Raw genomic sequence first — 13,567 nt, 5'->3', positions numbered from 1 at the left:
AACTGTTGCACTCATTGAGAAACACATCCGCATACAAGATCCGCAAGCCTCCTGTTTTTGTGGGCTCGGACTTCTCTTCTTTACTGGAAATCCATGAGATACCAGAGTTACACCATCTTAGGTTTTAATGAACTGCTTAGGATAATCATTAGCTTGAAAGAACTTGTTAATGAGACAAACTTCTTGTTTTAAATTTTGGGCATCACAGGTTTTCTCTGCTCTCATTTGGAAATGTTTAATAATTATCCAAGGTTGTATAAAGTTGCTACAGAGCAATGTTTCTCTTTATATGTATTAAATTAAAATCTAATCTAGCAAAATTTTAAAATTATTTATTGGTCTTGAACAGTTAAGAACAAAATTTACCTCATATTTTGAGTCATCCTTTTTTATTGGAAAATTAAACAATTCTTTTATTAAAAAAATTTAACTGAGACAGGTTTACATACAATTTATTCTTTTGGCAGTGTATTGTTGTCTTTTAACCCAAGTACTTTTATAGACAATTTCTAAAATGTTTTTGCTCTCCATTTATCAGTACAGTAATCCTGATTATACATCTGTTCAAAATATAATTTTCAAACAGGAAAAATATTACTGAATTATTCGGCTACAGCTATTTGTGAGGATATGTAATTTTCAAATTTAAATTATATTACAGTAAAATTTGTTAAATAATTATTTGGGAAAAGAGGAATAGATGCTTTCAATGAAAAACAAGTTTCAAATCATTTCTTTGGATCACAATTTCTACATATGGAATATTAATATATGTTAAACTGAGTAATTGAATTATGACAAGAAATATAGTGGTTCTTTTTCTAAGTATATATTAAAGGTTTATGTGGGCTTAACAAGTTTAGATTGAAAAGCCTTTTATTTTCTTCAAAATAGTTATTAAGCATTTGAATTATTTACGTTTTCACAAAACCTTTGGACTTGTTTACAACAAATAATCTGTAGTTTGTTACTTTCACATATGTTTCGAGATGTGATTGCAGTCAGAGAAAAAGTTAATGATAAATACCATTAGTAACTACAGCTCATCAAACTTTCTGTAATGGCTGTGAAATTCAGACTCTTTGTTAAATGCAAAATACCATATAGATGAGTGTTTAACATTGCAAGAAAAATATGTTTTATTTCATTAATAATAATAAAAAAGGCTATTTCACTAACACATTACGTATCCCAGCTGCAACAGCTCTTGCATATATATACATTTACGTATACTACGAAATAAAAAAAAAACAAGATCACAGTTTTAAACTCCATTTTCAGTTTCATTATAAACCTTAAACGTAAAAGATGAAATCGCTGTTGCAACATACCAAGTTATTTATTTGGATAAATAATGTCGTTATAATATCAAGAGTATTTTTTTTTCTGACTTTTAAAATCAGTTTAGGTCAGGTAAGCTATATATTTTGGTGTTAACAGCATCTGGTACTACTCAAACTTATGTGCAACTGCATACACAACATACCCAGCAGTCAACTGTGTCTGACCTGTTAATTACTTGTATACACTGACGCAATTGAAAATATTTACCCAGCAGTCAATAATGTCTTATACTAAACATATCATTTACATTTACAATAATGTGAATGAAAAAAACACATCTTGCCAAGCATCAGTGATGTCTAACACTATGTGTCATTTACAGAAACACTAATGTGTGATTATCTTACATAACATATTTGGTGATTAACAGTATCTGATCTTTTCATCCCACACCTAAGTAAAAATGTGGTTAAAATCCTAAACAAATTACCATCATCAAATGGATAGGGCAAGTTTCAATTATTAGGAAATATTTTATAACAAATAGAATTTTGAAAAAAAAACGATCTGGATTTGTGTACTGCTTAATCTTTAAGCAAACTTTATTTAATTCTTTGAAGTTATTTTTCCACAAAACTTTATACTTTGATACTTTTTCACAAGTATCTTTATCACCTTCTGTAACAGTACTTTCCTGGAAGTTATTTATCAAATATTATCTTTAAACTAAATTATTTTGAGTTTATTAATGCAGATGGTTTTCCTGTTTCTTTGTTTGAAATACTAATTCAGTTCTTTCATGTCACAATAACAGAAGTAGGCGCTTTTTTACTTTCTGAATTATCACTAGGTTTTGAGTTATTCTTGAAATTAGCATTACTAGGAATGGAAACTGTGTACTTCTTCTTGTAAATCCCAGATCGAGTGACAAGTGTTGACAGAGAATCACAAAGATTGGACAGGGGCTTAGAAGAAGAAGAATGGATAACAGTGCTAGCAGAAGAAGCAAGTCGATAAACTGATATATTTTCTGGGGAAGAATTACTTGAAGTCAATGAACTAGAGCTACTACAGCCCCTAAGTCGAATCACACAATGTTCTTTGGTCTTTTCTGGGGTATGTAATGATGGTACAGGTTTTGTATTATCAAATATTTGTAACTGATCCCATAATTCTACATCAAGATTTGTCTGTTTACTATCTTCCAACTTCTTTGGACTTGTTTCTGGTTCTTCTATTTTAGTTAGTGCTGTCTGAGTCACAGGTGTATTAACTGGAAGATCAATAATAAGTTTTTCCAAAACATCTTGAGTACTGTTTGGTTTACTATGCATCCGTTGTATATGAATACGACAATCAGACTTGGTATAAGACTGATAAGAACACAATTTACACTTAAAACGTCGCACACCAGCATGCACTGCCACATGACGCTTTAAGTTTGAGACAGAGGAAAACCGCCTGTGACATTTTTTACAAAACACATTTTTGATATCTATAAACTTTTGTGCATTTTGAAAAGGTTCATTATTTACTTGTGTCATTTTTGATGGGCTTTTTTTATCATGTTTCCAACCCCGTCTAAATAGAGTTTGGCTATTTACAAAATCTTCAGGCACTTTTTTTTCTGCTACCCGCTTAGGTCGAGAAATAACATTTGGTGTAACACTTATTCCAGTAGAAGGTTTAATTTGTTGCTCTATTTTATCTCCTACTGACCGAAACTGATTACTACAGTAGAGTTCATGAGAAAGTTGTGATGATTTACGCATAAATTTTCTCCCACACTTGTAGCATGTGTGCAACTGCAATTTATTGTTAATATTATTAGTGTTTTCTGAAGAGTCAAGCTCTTTTCTTTTCTTGCCATCTTGAAAGTTTCTATTTCTAGTTTCTTCATAAGAATAGCATTTTACTTGCTTTTTCAGTTCTTTTAACTGTGCTTTGGTTTTCTGATGATTGTGGGTTAAATGACGTGTTAATCCCCAGATCTGAACAAAAGTTGAATTACAAAACATGCAAGGATATACTATTCGTTTTTCAGCATGAATTCTGGTCATATGGTAGTAAAGGGTGCTTATAGAGGCGTAATGTGTTTCACATCTTAAACAAGTCAGTGTCTGGATATCACAGTCTGTGCGGTTTGCTAGTTGTTTAGCCCTACTTGATGAATGTGTTGGGGATACAAAACATTCAACATGGTTTTTTTCTTTTGCTGTGCTTTCATGTGGCAAGACATCTGGAATAACAACTGTGTCCTCTTCTTTAGTTGGCATTTCTCTTTCTTCTGAAATATTTTCCAGCTTTTCAGAATTTTTATTATCCAGTGTTTCAAGTGGTTTGATTGTCTGCATCATTGCATTGGAATTTCCAAAAATTGGTTGTAAATAAACAGACGATTCTGTCATTGGCAGCTCCTTCTCTTTACTAGTATGCTCCTGGTGACTGCTTGTATGATCCTTACCTGGACCTGGAGACACTACTCCTCCAATACTTTTGGCTGCTTCCTTAGTGGGTGTGTAAATTTTTGGAACAGAAAGTTGTATTATAGGTTCTACACATGTGTCTATGACCTGGTCATTGGAATTTATATCTTCAGGTTTGCAAGCCATATCTGGGTAATTTTTATTTTGTTCTTCCTCTTTTGGACTTTCTGGCTGAACTGTTATCACTTCTTCTGGAGGGTTCTCAAACAAAAGAACCATTGATTCACAGAGATGTTTCTTGCAGTAAAAGCGTTTGTGAGCCAAAAGGTTTGCCAGACTTCGAAACATGTTTCGGCAAACCTTACATTCATAAATAATGCTACATTCATTTAAGATTATGTCTCTTACTTCCCGTGTACCACTCTGCAAGCAATGCAGAATCTGCCGAATATCCTTAGTTCCTAGGTTTAAGGGAGTCTGAAGAAGAGAATGATCCAGTTCTTCAAAGTTTGATGAAGTGTTATTATTTGTACTTTCCTGGCTATTTCCAGTATTTTTAATAGGATTCTTCCCCTGCACTTTCTTCTCCATATTTATCCTTTATCAGCTGTAAAAATATAAAAAATGAAACATCTGATCAAATAAAGTCACTTTTTTTGTAGCTTTTAAAAATAAAATTAGATAAAAGTGTATTCTAAATATCAAAATATGCATACAATAACATACTATGTTATGTCTCAGGATGTTAAAAATCTCCCTTAATCAGGGACATAGAATGTAGAATATGTTTTCAATACTAGTGTTCTGAGATTGGTGCTCTTATCCAGTGAGCTACTATAGCAAAAGTTCTCCATCCTGACCATTACAATCACTGTAAGTTAACATTTTCCTAACTTGAAAATGTATTTCCGATAGATACTTACCTCTCACACAAAATAGCTTTCTCAATTAGTGCTGCCCTCTATCAACATAAATTTTCAGAGCTTGCCATTAGCCTTCCACCTTTCCGCTTCTACATATTTACATGATTATGCAGCAGCTCTCCACCAATACATTTTCAGGTTTGGAAATTGTTAACTTTCAATACAATATCTTACCTCCTCTCACTAGAATCCCACATTGAACTGGTGGAGTGCCTAAAGAAAGACCATGAGGTGGGAAGTCATAAAAGAAACTATCATTGGGAGACCGCATCACATCTGATCCAGGTATACTCTTTGCTCTTTTATGACTGTATCTTGAACATAAAAGGTGGAAAAACATGAAGGAATTCCATAATACATATTACCGATCAATGGTACCCCTGGATGTCAAGTGGCTAGGGCACAACAGACCATAAGGGTAGTTTGACATCAATCAACACTTGACGATATATGTAGTTACACATCAGTACTACAGTAGGTAGAGGATCACCTACCTCGAAACAGGAATTAGTAGGAAAGATGAACTTCGATACAATCCACCAGAAACCCACATCCATTGGATGGAAGGAAGGTGGAAAACCCCAGTAAGATGAAATCTCCAGTCCAAAATATGGCAGCACTGGGAATGGTTCTTCCAGTCTGCAGTAAGAAGAAGATACCCGGCCATACACAAGTAGGAATACTTGTGCTGCATCCAGCTACAACCAACACCAGATCTTCCTGGAACCAACATCCAGCAGACTGTAGGAAGAAGGACCGCAAACCTGGGGAGTGAATCTCCAGTCCAAAACCTGGCAGCATTGGGCAGTTATCATCTAGGCCATGGTAGGAGGTAGAATACCAGCCAGAACACATGTGAAGACTTACTTAGCCAAACCATCTATAACCATGGTAGGGAGGAGGAATGTTACAGCCTGAGGGGCAAACTGCAATATATATAGTCATGACATGGCAGAATGCTTCAACCAAAATCTGATGATATCCACAGGTCCACAGTAGGAAAAGTGTCAATGCCACAGAGCATCAGAGGTGGGCAGCAATCCCTGTCTACTTCTTTACTCATGTGTGTCCATGAGTGTATGGTCTTGGACGAACATAGTTATGAAGCAAAAGACCACAAGATAGAAATACTAGCAGTCCTCCAGAGCACCCCATCTCTATGGTGTGCGTAACCTAATCCTGCAACATAACTGTTTTGAAATAAATGATAATTTGGCAGCATCTGGAATTGTACACCAGGTCCACAGTAAGAAGGGCTACAACATAAGTGACATCAGGCATGGTCGCAGGATGGACAGTGCAGATTTAAAAAAAAAAGCATATATGGTCAGATTGGAACCTACAATACACTAGCAAAAAGCTGAAAAAATAAGAAAAGTTGGAAATAGCAACATTTCACAATGTACAAATACAAACAAGTAAAGAAACAGTAAAGAAAAACTAAGTCTGTAGTATAAAGGAAAATGTAAACAAATTTGCGAGCAAAAACAAGCACGTCTGTTCAGTGCCACTGAAAATCAAGAAGTGATTAATGAGTGCAAATGTGGAGAGGGCACTGGTTAAAATAGGGGTTGTGTCACACTCCTATTGTTGGAGAACTGTTGCATAATGATTTACATGTATATATACAAAAGTGGGAGGTAGAAGGCTAGTGGGCAGCACTGAAAATCTGTGCCGATAGAGTACTAATCAAGGAAAGCTCTTTTGTGAGAAGTAAGATATGGTATCAGAATTATGTCTAACACTGAGTTCATATGAACATCCTCTTACTAAATCACGAATACAATAAAATAATTCAATCATTGTATTTACATCTGCTTTTAAACATTATGCTGTATTTATTAATATAAAATGTACAAATGATGCTATAACTTCAGTTACATACATATATCCATGGATCTTCAGAATTCCTGTTATATTGTGAAAATAACATCCCATTAATATGATCATATGCATAAGTATCAATTAGTTTTCAAACATTGAAAATTAGCACATTAATAAATGTCAGTATATTTGAATCCACCATAATGTCTCTATTTCATTCACAGAAACATACACTAAAGTTTTTGATATAGTGGTACATAATGGTCATAATCAATCTGATAATAACTTTACATAAATCTTTCTTTATGGCTTTATATGCTTTTTCAGTAAGAACAATATAAATTCATCTAGAACATGCACCTAGTGTATCTTCCTTACTCTCAGTATCAAGAGCTCATCAAGTTCATAACAGCTGAGCTCTGGTATTAAGTAAAGGCCTTGTTGGTAGCAGTATGAGGTATATAATGTGGCAGTCAAGATGTTCATCTCAATGGAAACCCCTATAGGGCTGGTAAAGAAAAGTTTTTTGAAAATTATTATAAGCCTTATTGTGGTGTAATGTCACAAATATAATTGATCTATAGATCGCTGTCAGGTTTTATAAACACCTTGATTCTTTACAGTAACTGTCTGTGACTTACTGATGAGAAATTTCAAGAATAAACAGACAACATGTAATCCATTTGTTTTAAAATAATATGTTCAAAACAAGTCAAACTTATGTACAAAACTTCATTACATTATTGGTTATCACAGTTGTATCCAGAGCTTTAAATAATTGTCTCTTTTTTCATCAAAGTCCACATATGCTGGTTCAGTTACTTGAGAACCCAATTGATAAGACATATTCTTCTTCTCTACTCTTATATTACAATACAATCTTCAATTCTAACACTTTAAGTGTCACCACTATACACTCTTTAAGTCTTGGAAAAGACAAATTAGGCTCCAGTTAAGACAGTTAGTTTTCTAATAGGATGACTGGCTTATGGAATGAGTTGCCACTGGCAGTTATGGAGGCTAGGCCAGCACTTTGTAGGAGTTTAAAATGAGTATCTATAATTTCCGAAATAATAAAGGCTGGGTTAAAGTTTTTACTTTTTCTCAAGGGTGGGTGTGCTGGGACTGCCTTGAAGAACCAAAAGGTTCCTTGTTGTTCACATGTTATGCTACGAGTAGTTTCTGTAGAAAACTTATTAGTGACCTTCAGGCTTAGTATTTTATCACATTGTTGCAACAGTGGTTCTTATAGTTAACCACACATATATAATTTGTTAATTCCTATACCCAGTAATGACTTGTCTTTTGCTATACACGAAGCTGTACTTGACCCATTAAAGTCATCCACCAAAACAACCAATCGAATCATCAAAATCAATGGCACACATCACATCCATATATCTACCTATTTGGCAAATGATCCAAATTAACATAATATGCTATACTAGCAGCATGAGTCATACCATGAGGAAATATCACTAACAATGAATTATTTTTTTCAAAAGCAAAAATCAGGATCTGAGCTTTACAGTTTTAACTCATTATTCATGTTATTCAAATCAAATTTTGAATCTTCTCATTCTGCAACTCAAATAAAACAAGAATATGTCAAATATCCTACAATAGCAGTTCCCAAACTGTAGGTCATGACCCACTGGTGGGCTGCAAGAGGTATCAGGGTGGGTTGCAGTCAAGACACATTAAAAGGTAATTATACTTTTGTTTTAAAATTATTTATTTAAATAATTATCCCAATGTGTCTTTGAACAAACAAAACAAAAACACAAATTATAAAAGCATTACTACTTTACTGAAACATATACTCTCCCAGTTAAGCATGGGTTTCAGAAAAGAACATGGCTACTCATGATGATTATGAATTGGGAAACCCCTGTCCTACAGTAGCTCCTTAGAATTTTTAAAATACAAATGACTCATTTCTAGTTCTTCTATGTCTAAGAGAAATTGTTTAAAACAAGTAATTAACATAACAGAAGAATTAGAATAGGCAACAACACATAAACATTAAAAAAGGGAGAGAACAAAACCTATGGACAACAAGGAACTACTTGGTTCTTCTAGGCTGTCCTTACACATTCCCCCTTGAAAAAAAAGTAAAAACTTAAAATCCACAGTTTACTATTCATACAGCAAATTACTGATTCCTCTATTACAATCACGTAAAGTGCTGTTTCCACTGCTGCTGACAGTAACTCATTCCTTAAATCAGTCACCATGCTAGAACACAAACTATATCTAACTGGAGTCTAGTCTGTTTTTCTTAAACCTGTCTCCTCTCATCCTACTATCTTCAGAATACAGCACAATAAATCAGAAGCCTATCAATCCCACCAAATAATTGTGTAAATCTCAATAAGATCTTAACTTTTCTTTCTCAATATAAAATAAGTTAAGAGATCTTACTTTATCCTTGTAAATTATATAACCCTTCCATCCCTGGAATCATCCTAGTAGCCCTTGTTTGAACTTTCCAGTAAATCAATATCCTTTCTTAGAAAAAAAAAGACCAAAATGCAGCACAGTATTCCAAGGAGGCCTAACTAGTAGCTTGTATAAAAATATAGTTACATATTTTGACTTGTAGCCAATGTGTCTACATATACACCTAAAATTCTATTAGCTTCACTACTAGCAACAAAGCATTGCCTCAATCGCTTGAGTGACTTATCCACCACTATACCAAGATCCTTTTATTCTGTCAAAATACAGAGTTTGTTCCCATATAAGTTAAACTTGTGATTCAAATAATGATACCCAAATGTTTTACTTTTCCCATGCTATAATTAAAGGTAACTTCTGAAATATGTCTTCATATTACATACTGATGCAAGCCATGCCTCAGCCCTTTAGGATCCTCAATGAAATTTTATGATCAATAATATTTCTAAAAGAATTTCAGTTTTATATTCATAATTTCTCTAGCATGTTGGACAAATAGCCATGGCCTATTTTTTAACATGTTGATATTCTTCTTGTAGCAAAGGACCTCACCAGAATCATATATAAAGCTATAATAACCACTTTGTCAAAAATTCCTGTAAGCAAAACAAAATACTTTATCTCTTCTTTACACTACAGACAAACACTCAGTGGACTGCTTTAAGGCTTATCAAATGTCACACCTAAATCTCTCTAAATTAACAACATCTATGCCCTTCCTACACAAGTCCTTTTAAAACCTCCATACTCCAAATGTGTAATTTTTGCACTTCTCAATAATAAAACTTAATTTTCACTTTCTAGCCCATTCAATAAGATTATCAAGATAGCTTGGAATAAGAGACATGTTCTCAATAGAATTCACTTTTTTTAGTTCTGTATCATCAAAAAAGCAAATTTAGAAATAACACTATCCAAAAAGCTTCCAAATTTTTAATACAAATTAAAAACAATAAAGGTCCCATAACATAAACTTGAGAGATTTCATTGCTTACTTTCTCCCAGTTGCAAAAGTTCTTCTTCATTACCACTCTTTGATTTCTACCACTAAGTTAATTTTCAATCAAAATGCATCTAGTTTATGTATTAAAGAATTGTGAGAACCAACTAAAGACTTTCTGAAAGTCAAAGTGTACAACATCAATGGAGAGCCTTCATCCAAGTAGGAAGAGGCCTTGCAAAAATTACACTTAAACAAATTGTTTACAAATGAAAAACCATTTTCTAAAACTATGCTAAGAGGAATTAATGAAATGCTAACTTTCTAAATTATTTTCCACAAAACTGCTGACAACAAATTCTAATACTTAGTTAACAACAGAAGTCAAACTAGTTAGCCTATATGTACTTATAGTTTTCTGGTTTCTCCCTAAACCCTTTCACTTAAAACAAAAAGAGGGATAACACTTGCAATTTTCCAATTTTAGAAATTTTAATGGTGTAAAGACAATTGTGAAAAATAACAATTCAAGTTCACATTAAAGTTTTCTTATTCTCCTTGTAAGTTTTAGGATAAATCTCTTTATGACCAGAAAATATGCTCTTTAAAAGTTACTCAAATTTAAAAAAAAATATATTTCCAAACAGAATTTAAGGAAAAATTCTCCCCATCTCTACAAAAAACTAGAGAGCTTGGAAATCTTGCTCTCACAATCAGTAAAAACACTTGTGAAGAAATTTCTTTAGTATTTTACATATAACAAGGTTCCCTTTAAAACCTCTGTTTCTAAAGTTAACACAGATATAAAAACTCTTCAAATTAAATTTTGGGCTAAGATTCTCTTATTTTTCTTGACTTCTTTTTCTTTGTTTCTAGAAATCTTAATACCTTCTGTTCTACAAGTGAGTTTAATGTTCATGTAAATTCAACATTTTTCATTTATTACTAGCAGAAGTACAATTATTTACATTAATTTAAGGAATGATTTTCTTTTGGAACACAAAATCCTGGTAGGAATATATTCCTTTTCATACAGTATCTTCACTGAACTAACAAAAACATCCAACATTCACAGAAAAAAAGGGGGAACAATTTTGAGTATTCATTGTGACTTTAAATTAAAATCTTATCAAAATTTACCAGGTTTACCTCTTACTTTATTATCAAACAATGCTATAAAGTAACTGAAAAACTTTCAGTTTTATTTATGCAAGTAGTCATGAAATGTATTAATTGATATAACATTAATGAAACTCAACTCTAAAATCTTAAATTTTCAAAAATGAATATAACAATGCTCAATATTTTCTTTCTTTATGAGAAATATATTCAAATTATTATCATTATTTATACCACCAGTCTTCTTTTTCATTATATCAGTTAATTTAATCCCATATAAGAAATAAATGTTTTCTATTTCTAAGATCAAAGTTAATGTTTTATGCAAAGAAGATCTATAAAATTCATGGACTATTCTGGAAAACTGTTAATAAACACTTCAAGCTTTACTTAAATTGTCAGTAGTATTAGTCTCATGCTGCAGTTTATTTGTTTTAATTTAAATTCAACACACTGAAATATACTGCTTCATTCTGAATAATACAATCCACTTATAATTAATGAAACTTTACATATTTAAACATATACAACTGATTATAGTTGAGAATGATTAACAACAAGATATCTATCAAAAATAATACATAAACAAGGTAAAAGATTATTTTGAAATAGCCATCAACTTATAACTTGGGGTTTTCTTTCCTTTTTTTCTTAAATTTTACCTTTCAAATAAAATATTTTACAACTACAGTTTAATTCATATCAGTTAAAGAAAAACAAAATAACTTAATCCATTGACTATGCATATGAGTTTGCAAGATATTTAGGGTTAAACATATATATATATATATAAAGTTTTAAAATAAAAAGAAATAATAATTTTATTCATAACCTACACCACTGGTTTTTAAGTAAAAGACAAAACATGGGCAGAAAGTAGATGACTGGATAACCTGTATTTATTTCAAGATATTATGTCAATGATTATCAATTTTCATTATCACTATAAAGTTCAACGCAGAGTATTACTAAGATAAAACTAACATGGTAACTTTTTTTTGTTTTTTAACGCACACAGCTTTTCTGGTTAATGGTTATGAATGTGCTATTTAACTTACAATACAAGTAACTTATCGCGGACAACGGGTGTGCACAATCATGGCCGTGGCTCGAGCCCATTCGGAGCGAAGTAGAACACCCACAGATTAGTAATTGAATCTACATAGAAAAAGTTCAGAAAAGGCATACAAAATTAAGATAAAGTTTCTCAAAGTGTTGTTATAAATATAATCAAAGGAAGAAAGATTACTTACGTTAATTAGTCATTATCAAGTACACCTATAAAACCTTCGCTTTGTGCTGTGCATTACCACCATATATTTTTAACTCGTGTTATGCAACGCACACTGAGCAAAATCTGTAAATGTTAGGCTTATTCAAATTATATAGAGTTTGTGTTTTAACCACTCTTAATAATAGTAAAAAATAAAACTAGAAGCGAACAGCGTAAGATTTCTGATTTAGAAAAAATATTTTAAAAAGAAACGTACCGTTCCAGAAAACAACGAACAGGAACGACACAGTCCAATACAAGATATGAACCACCAAACGCGTACGATTTAGACCCTAATGAAAAAGAAAGTTTCTTCGAACCTAACCACAAAACATGTCAATAGATGGCAATAGCATCCGATATACATAATATTACTCATTCGACAACTTGATACTATTATTTGTCCTCACTGTGGGTTTGTCTTTAAATCTGAGTGCTTTATTTATTTATTTATTTTACAATTAATTACGTAATTATCTTACTCCATACCTTTTATAATAAAAATAAGAGGCCTGAAAAACATCATTTCTCTGAATAATTTCACTATACTTAAAAATAACCTAAACTATATACGAAAAGTTTGTTTTTAAACATTCTATATGTATTTCTAAACAGTATTTGAGAAAATACTATGTTCACTTATAACTGGAAAATCGCTGGACCACCTGTCACAAAACATTGCATGTACCATTAAGGCTCCTGAAGGTATATCACAGGGGGACGGTATTCATATCTCACTCCTCTCCGAGCCCCAATGTCTTCACTCTACTTTATGTCTGCTTATGACGGGCTAACCGCTGGACTGATTGTCATCAAACCTGGCATATAAGATTAGGTCCCTCTGAGGAATGACATAATTATGGTGGTTCGTGTTCAGGTCTAATCTATCTATGTCGTTCTTGTGCATTGAACGTGTACGTCAGCTGGTGTACATATGTCATATATTCTCTCCAAATCCCAGTTAACGGTGCATAACATGACGCCATTGGTCTTGATATATCATAATGTATATATGTATATCATATGCTTCTATTAACAAATGTGCTCTTTTCTTATTCTCTCCAAATCCTCATTATACTGTATAATACCAAGAAACAATTTTTTTTTTTAAATATACAGCTTTTTTTTTCTTTTGCTGTATAAGATAAAGCTTGTTAATATATATTAAGGACTGAATGTCAATATAGTGTTTTGGTTTCTTAAAATAGGTATTAGTTTATTATACTGTTAACGATTATGGATAAAATCATGTGTGCACATACACTAATTTTGTTTCAGACAAAGGGGATAAACACCGAAGATTAGAAAGCACGAATAA

At 32.4% G+C, this 13,567-nt stretch overlaps 1 protein-coding gene across 4 annotated transcripts; it reads right to left on the bottom strand.

The window, feature by feature from the left end:
* Nucleotides 1-1,114: 1,114 nt before the first annotated feature.
* On the bottom strand, nucleotides 1,115-12,556 carry LOC106460864 (zinc finger protein Xfin-like). Of its 4 annotated transcripts, XM_022387669.1 has the most exons (4): nucleotides 12,467-12,556; nucleotides 12,035-12,134; nucleotides 6,818-6,965; nucleotides 1,115-4,317 (listed from the first exon to the last, which is right to left on the bottom strand). In XM_022387669.1, the coding sequence occupies exon 4, from the start codon at nucleotides 4,299-4,301 to the stop codon at nucleotides 2,082-2,084; it is 2,220 nt and encodes a 739-aa protein (XP_022243377.1). In that variant the 5' UTR covers nucleotides 4,302-4,317; nucleotides 6,818-6,965; nucleotides 12,035-12,134; nucleotides 12,467-12,556; the 3' UTR covers nucleotides 1,115-2,081. The 4 variants fall into 4 exon arrangements, with proteins under 4 accessions (XP_022243377.1, XP_022243376.1, XP_013776064.1 ...); XM_022387668.1 differs by lacking the exon at nucleotides 6,818-6,965; XM_013920610.2 differs by lacking the exons at nucleotides 6,818-6,965; nucleotides 12,035-12,134 and having other exon boundaries at nucleotides 12,467-12,540.
* Nucleotides 12,557-13,567: the final 1,011 nt, after the last annotated feature.

Source organism: Limulus polyphemus, unplaced genomic scaffold (genome assembly GCF_000517525.1).
Source record: "Limulus polyphemus unplaced genomic scaffold, Limulus_polyphemus-2.1.2 Scaffold850, whole genome shotgun sequence".
Taxonomy (NCBI): Eukaryota; Metazoa; Arthropoda; class Merostomata; order Xiphosura; family Limulidae; genus Limulus; species Limulus polyphemus.
This window is presented reverse-complemented; position numbering and strand designations above follow the sequence as displayed.

What these genes read in the sequence shown, in the direction of transcription:
- LOC106460864 (XM_022387669.1), bottom strand. Translation starts at nt 4,301, where the DNA reads ATGGAGAAGAAAGTGCAGGGGAAGAATCCTATTAAAAATACTGGAAAT.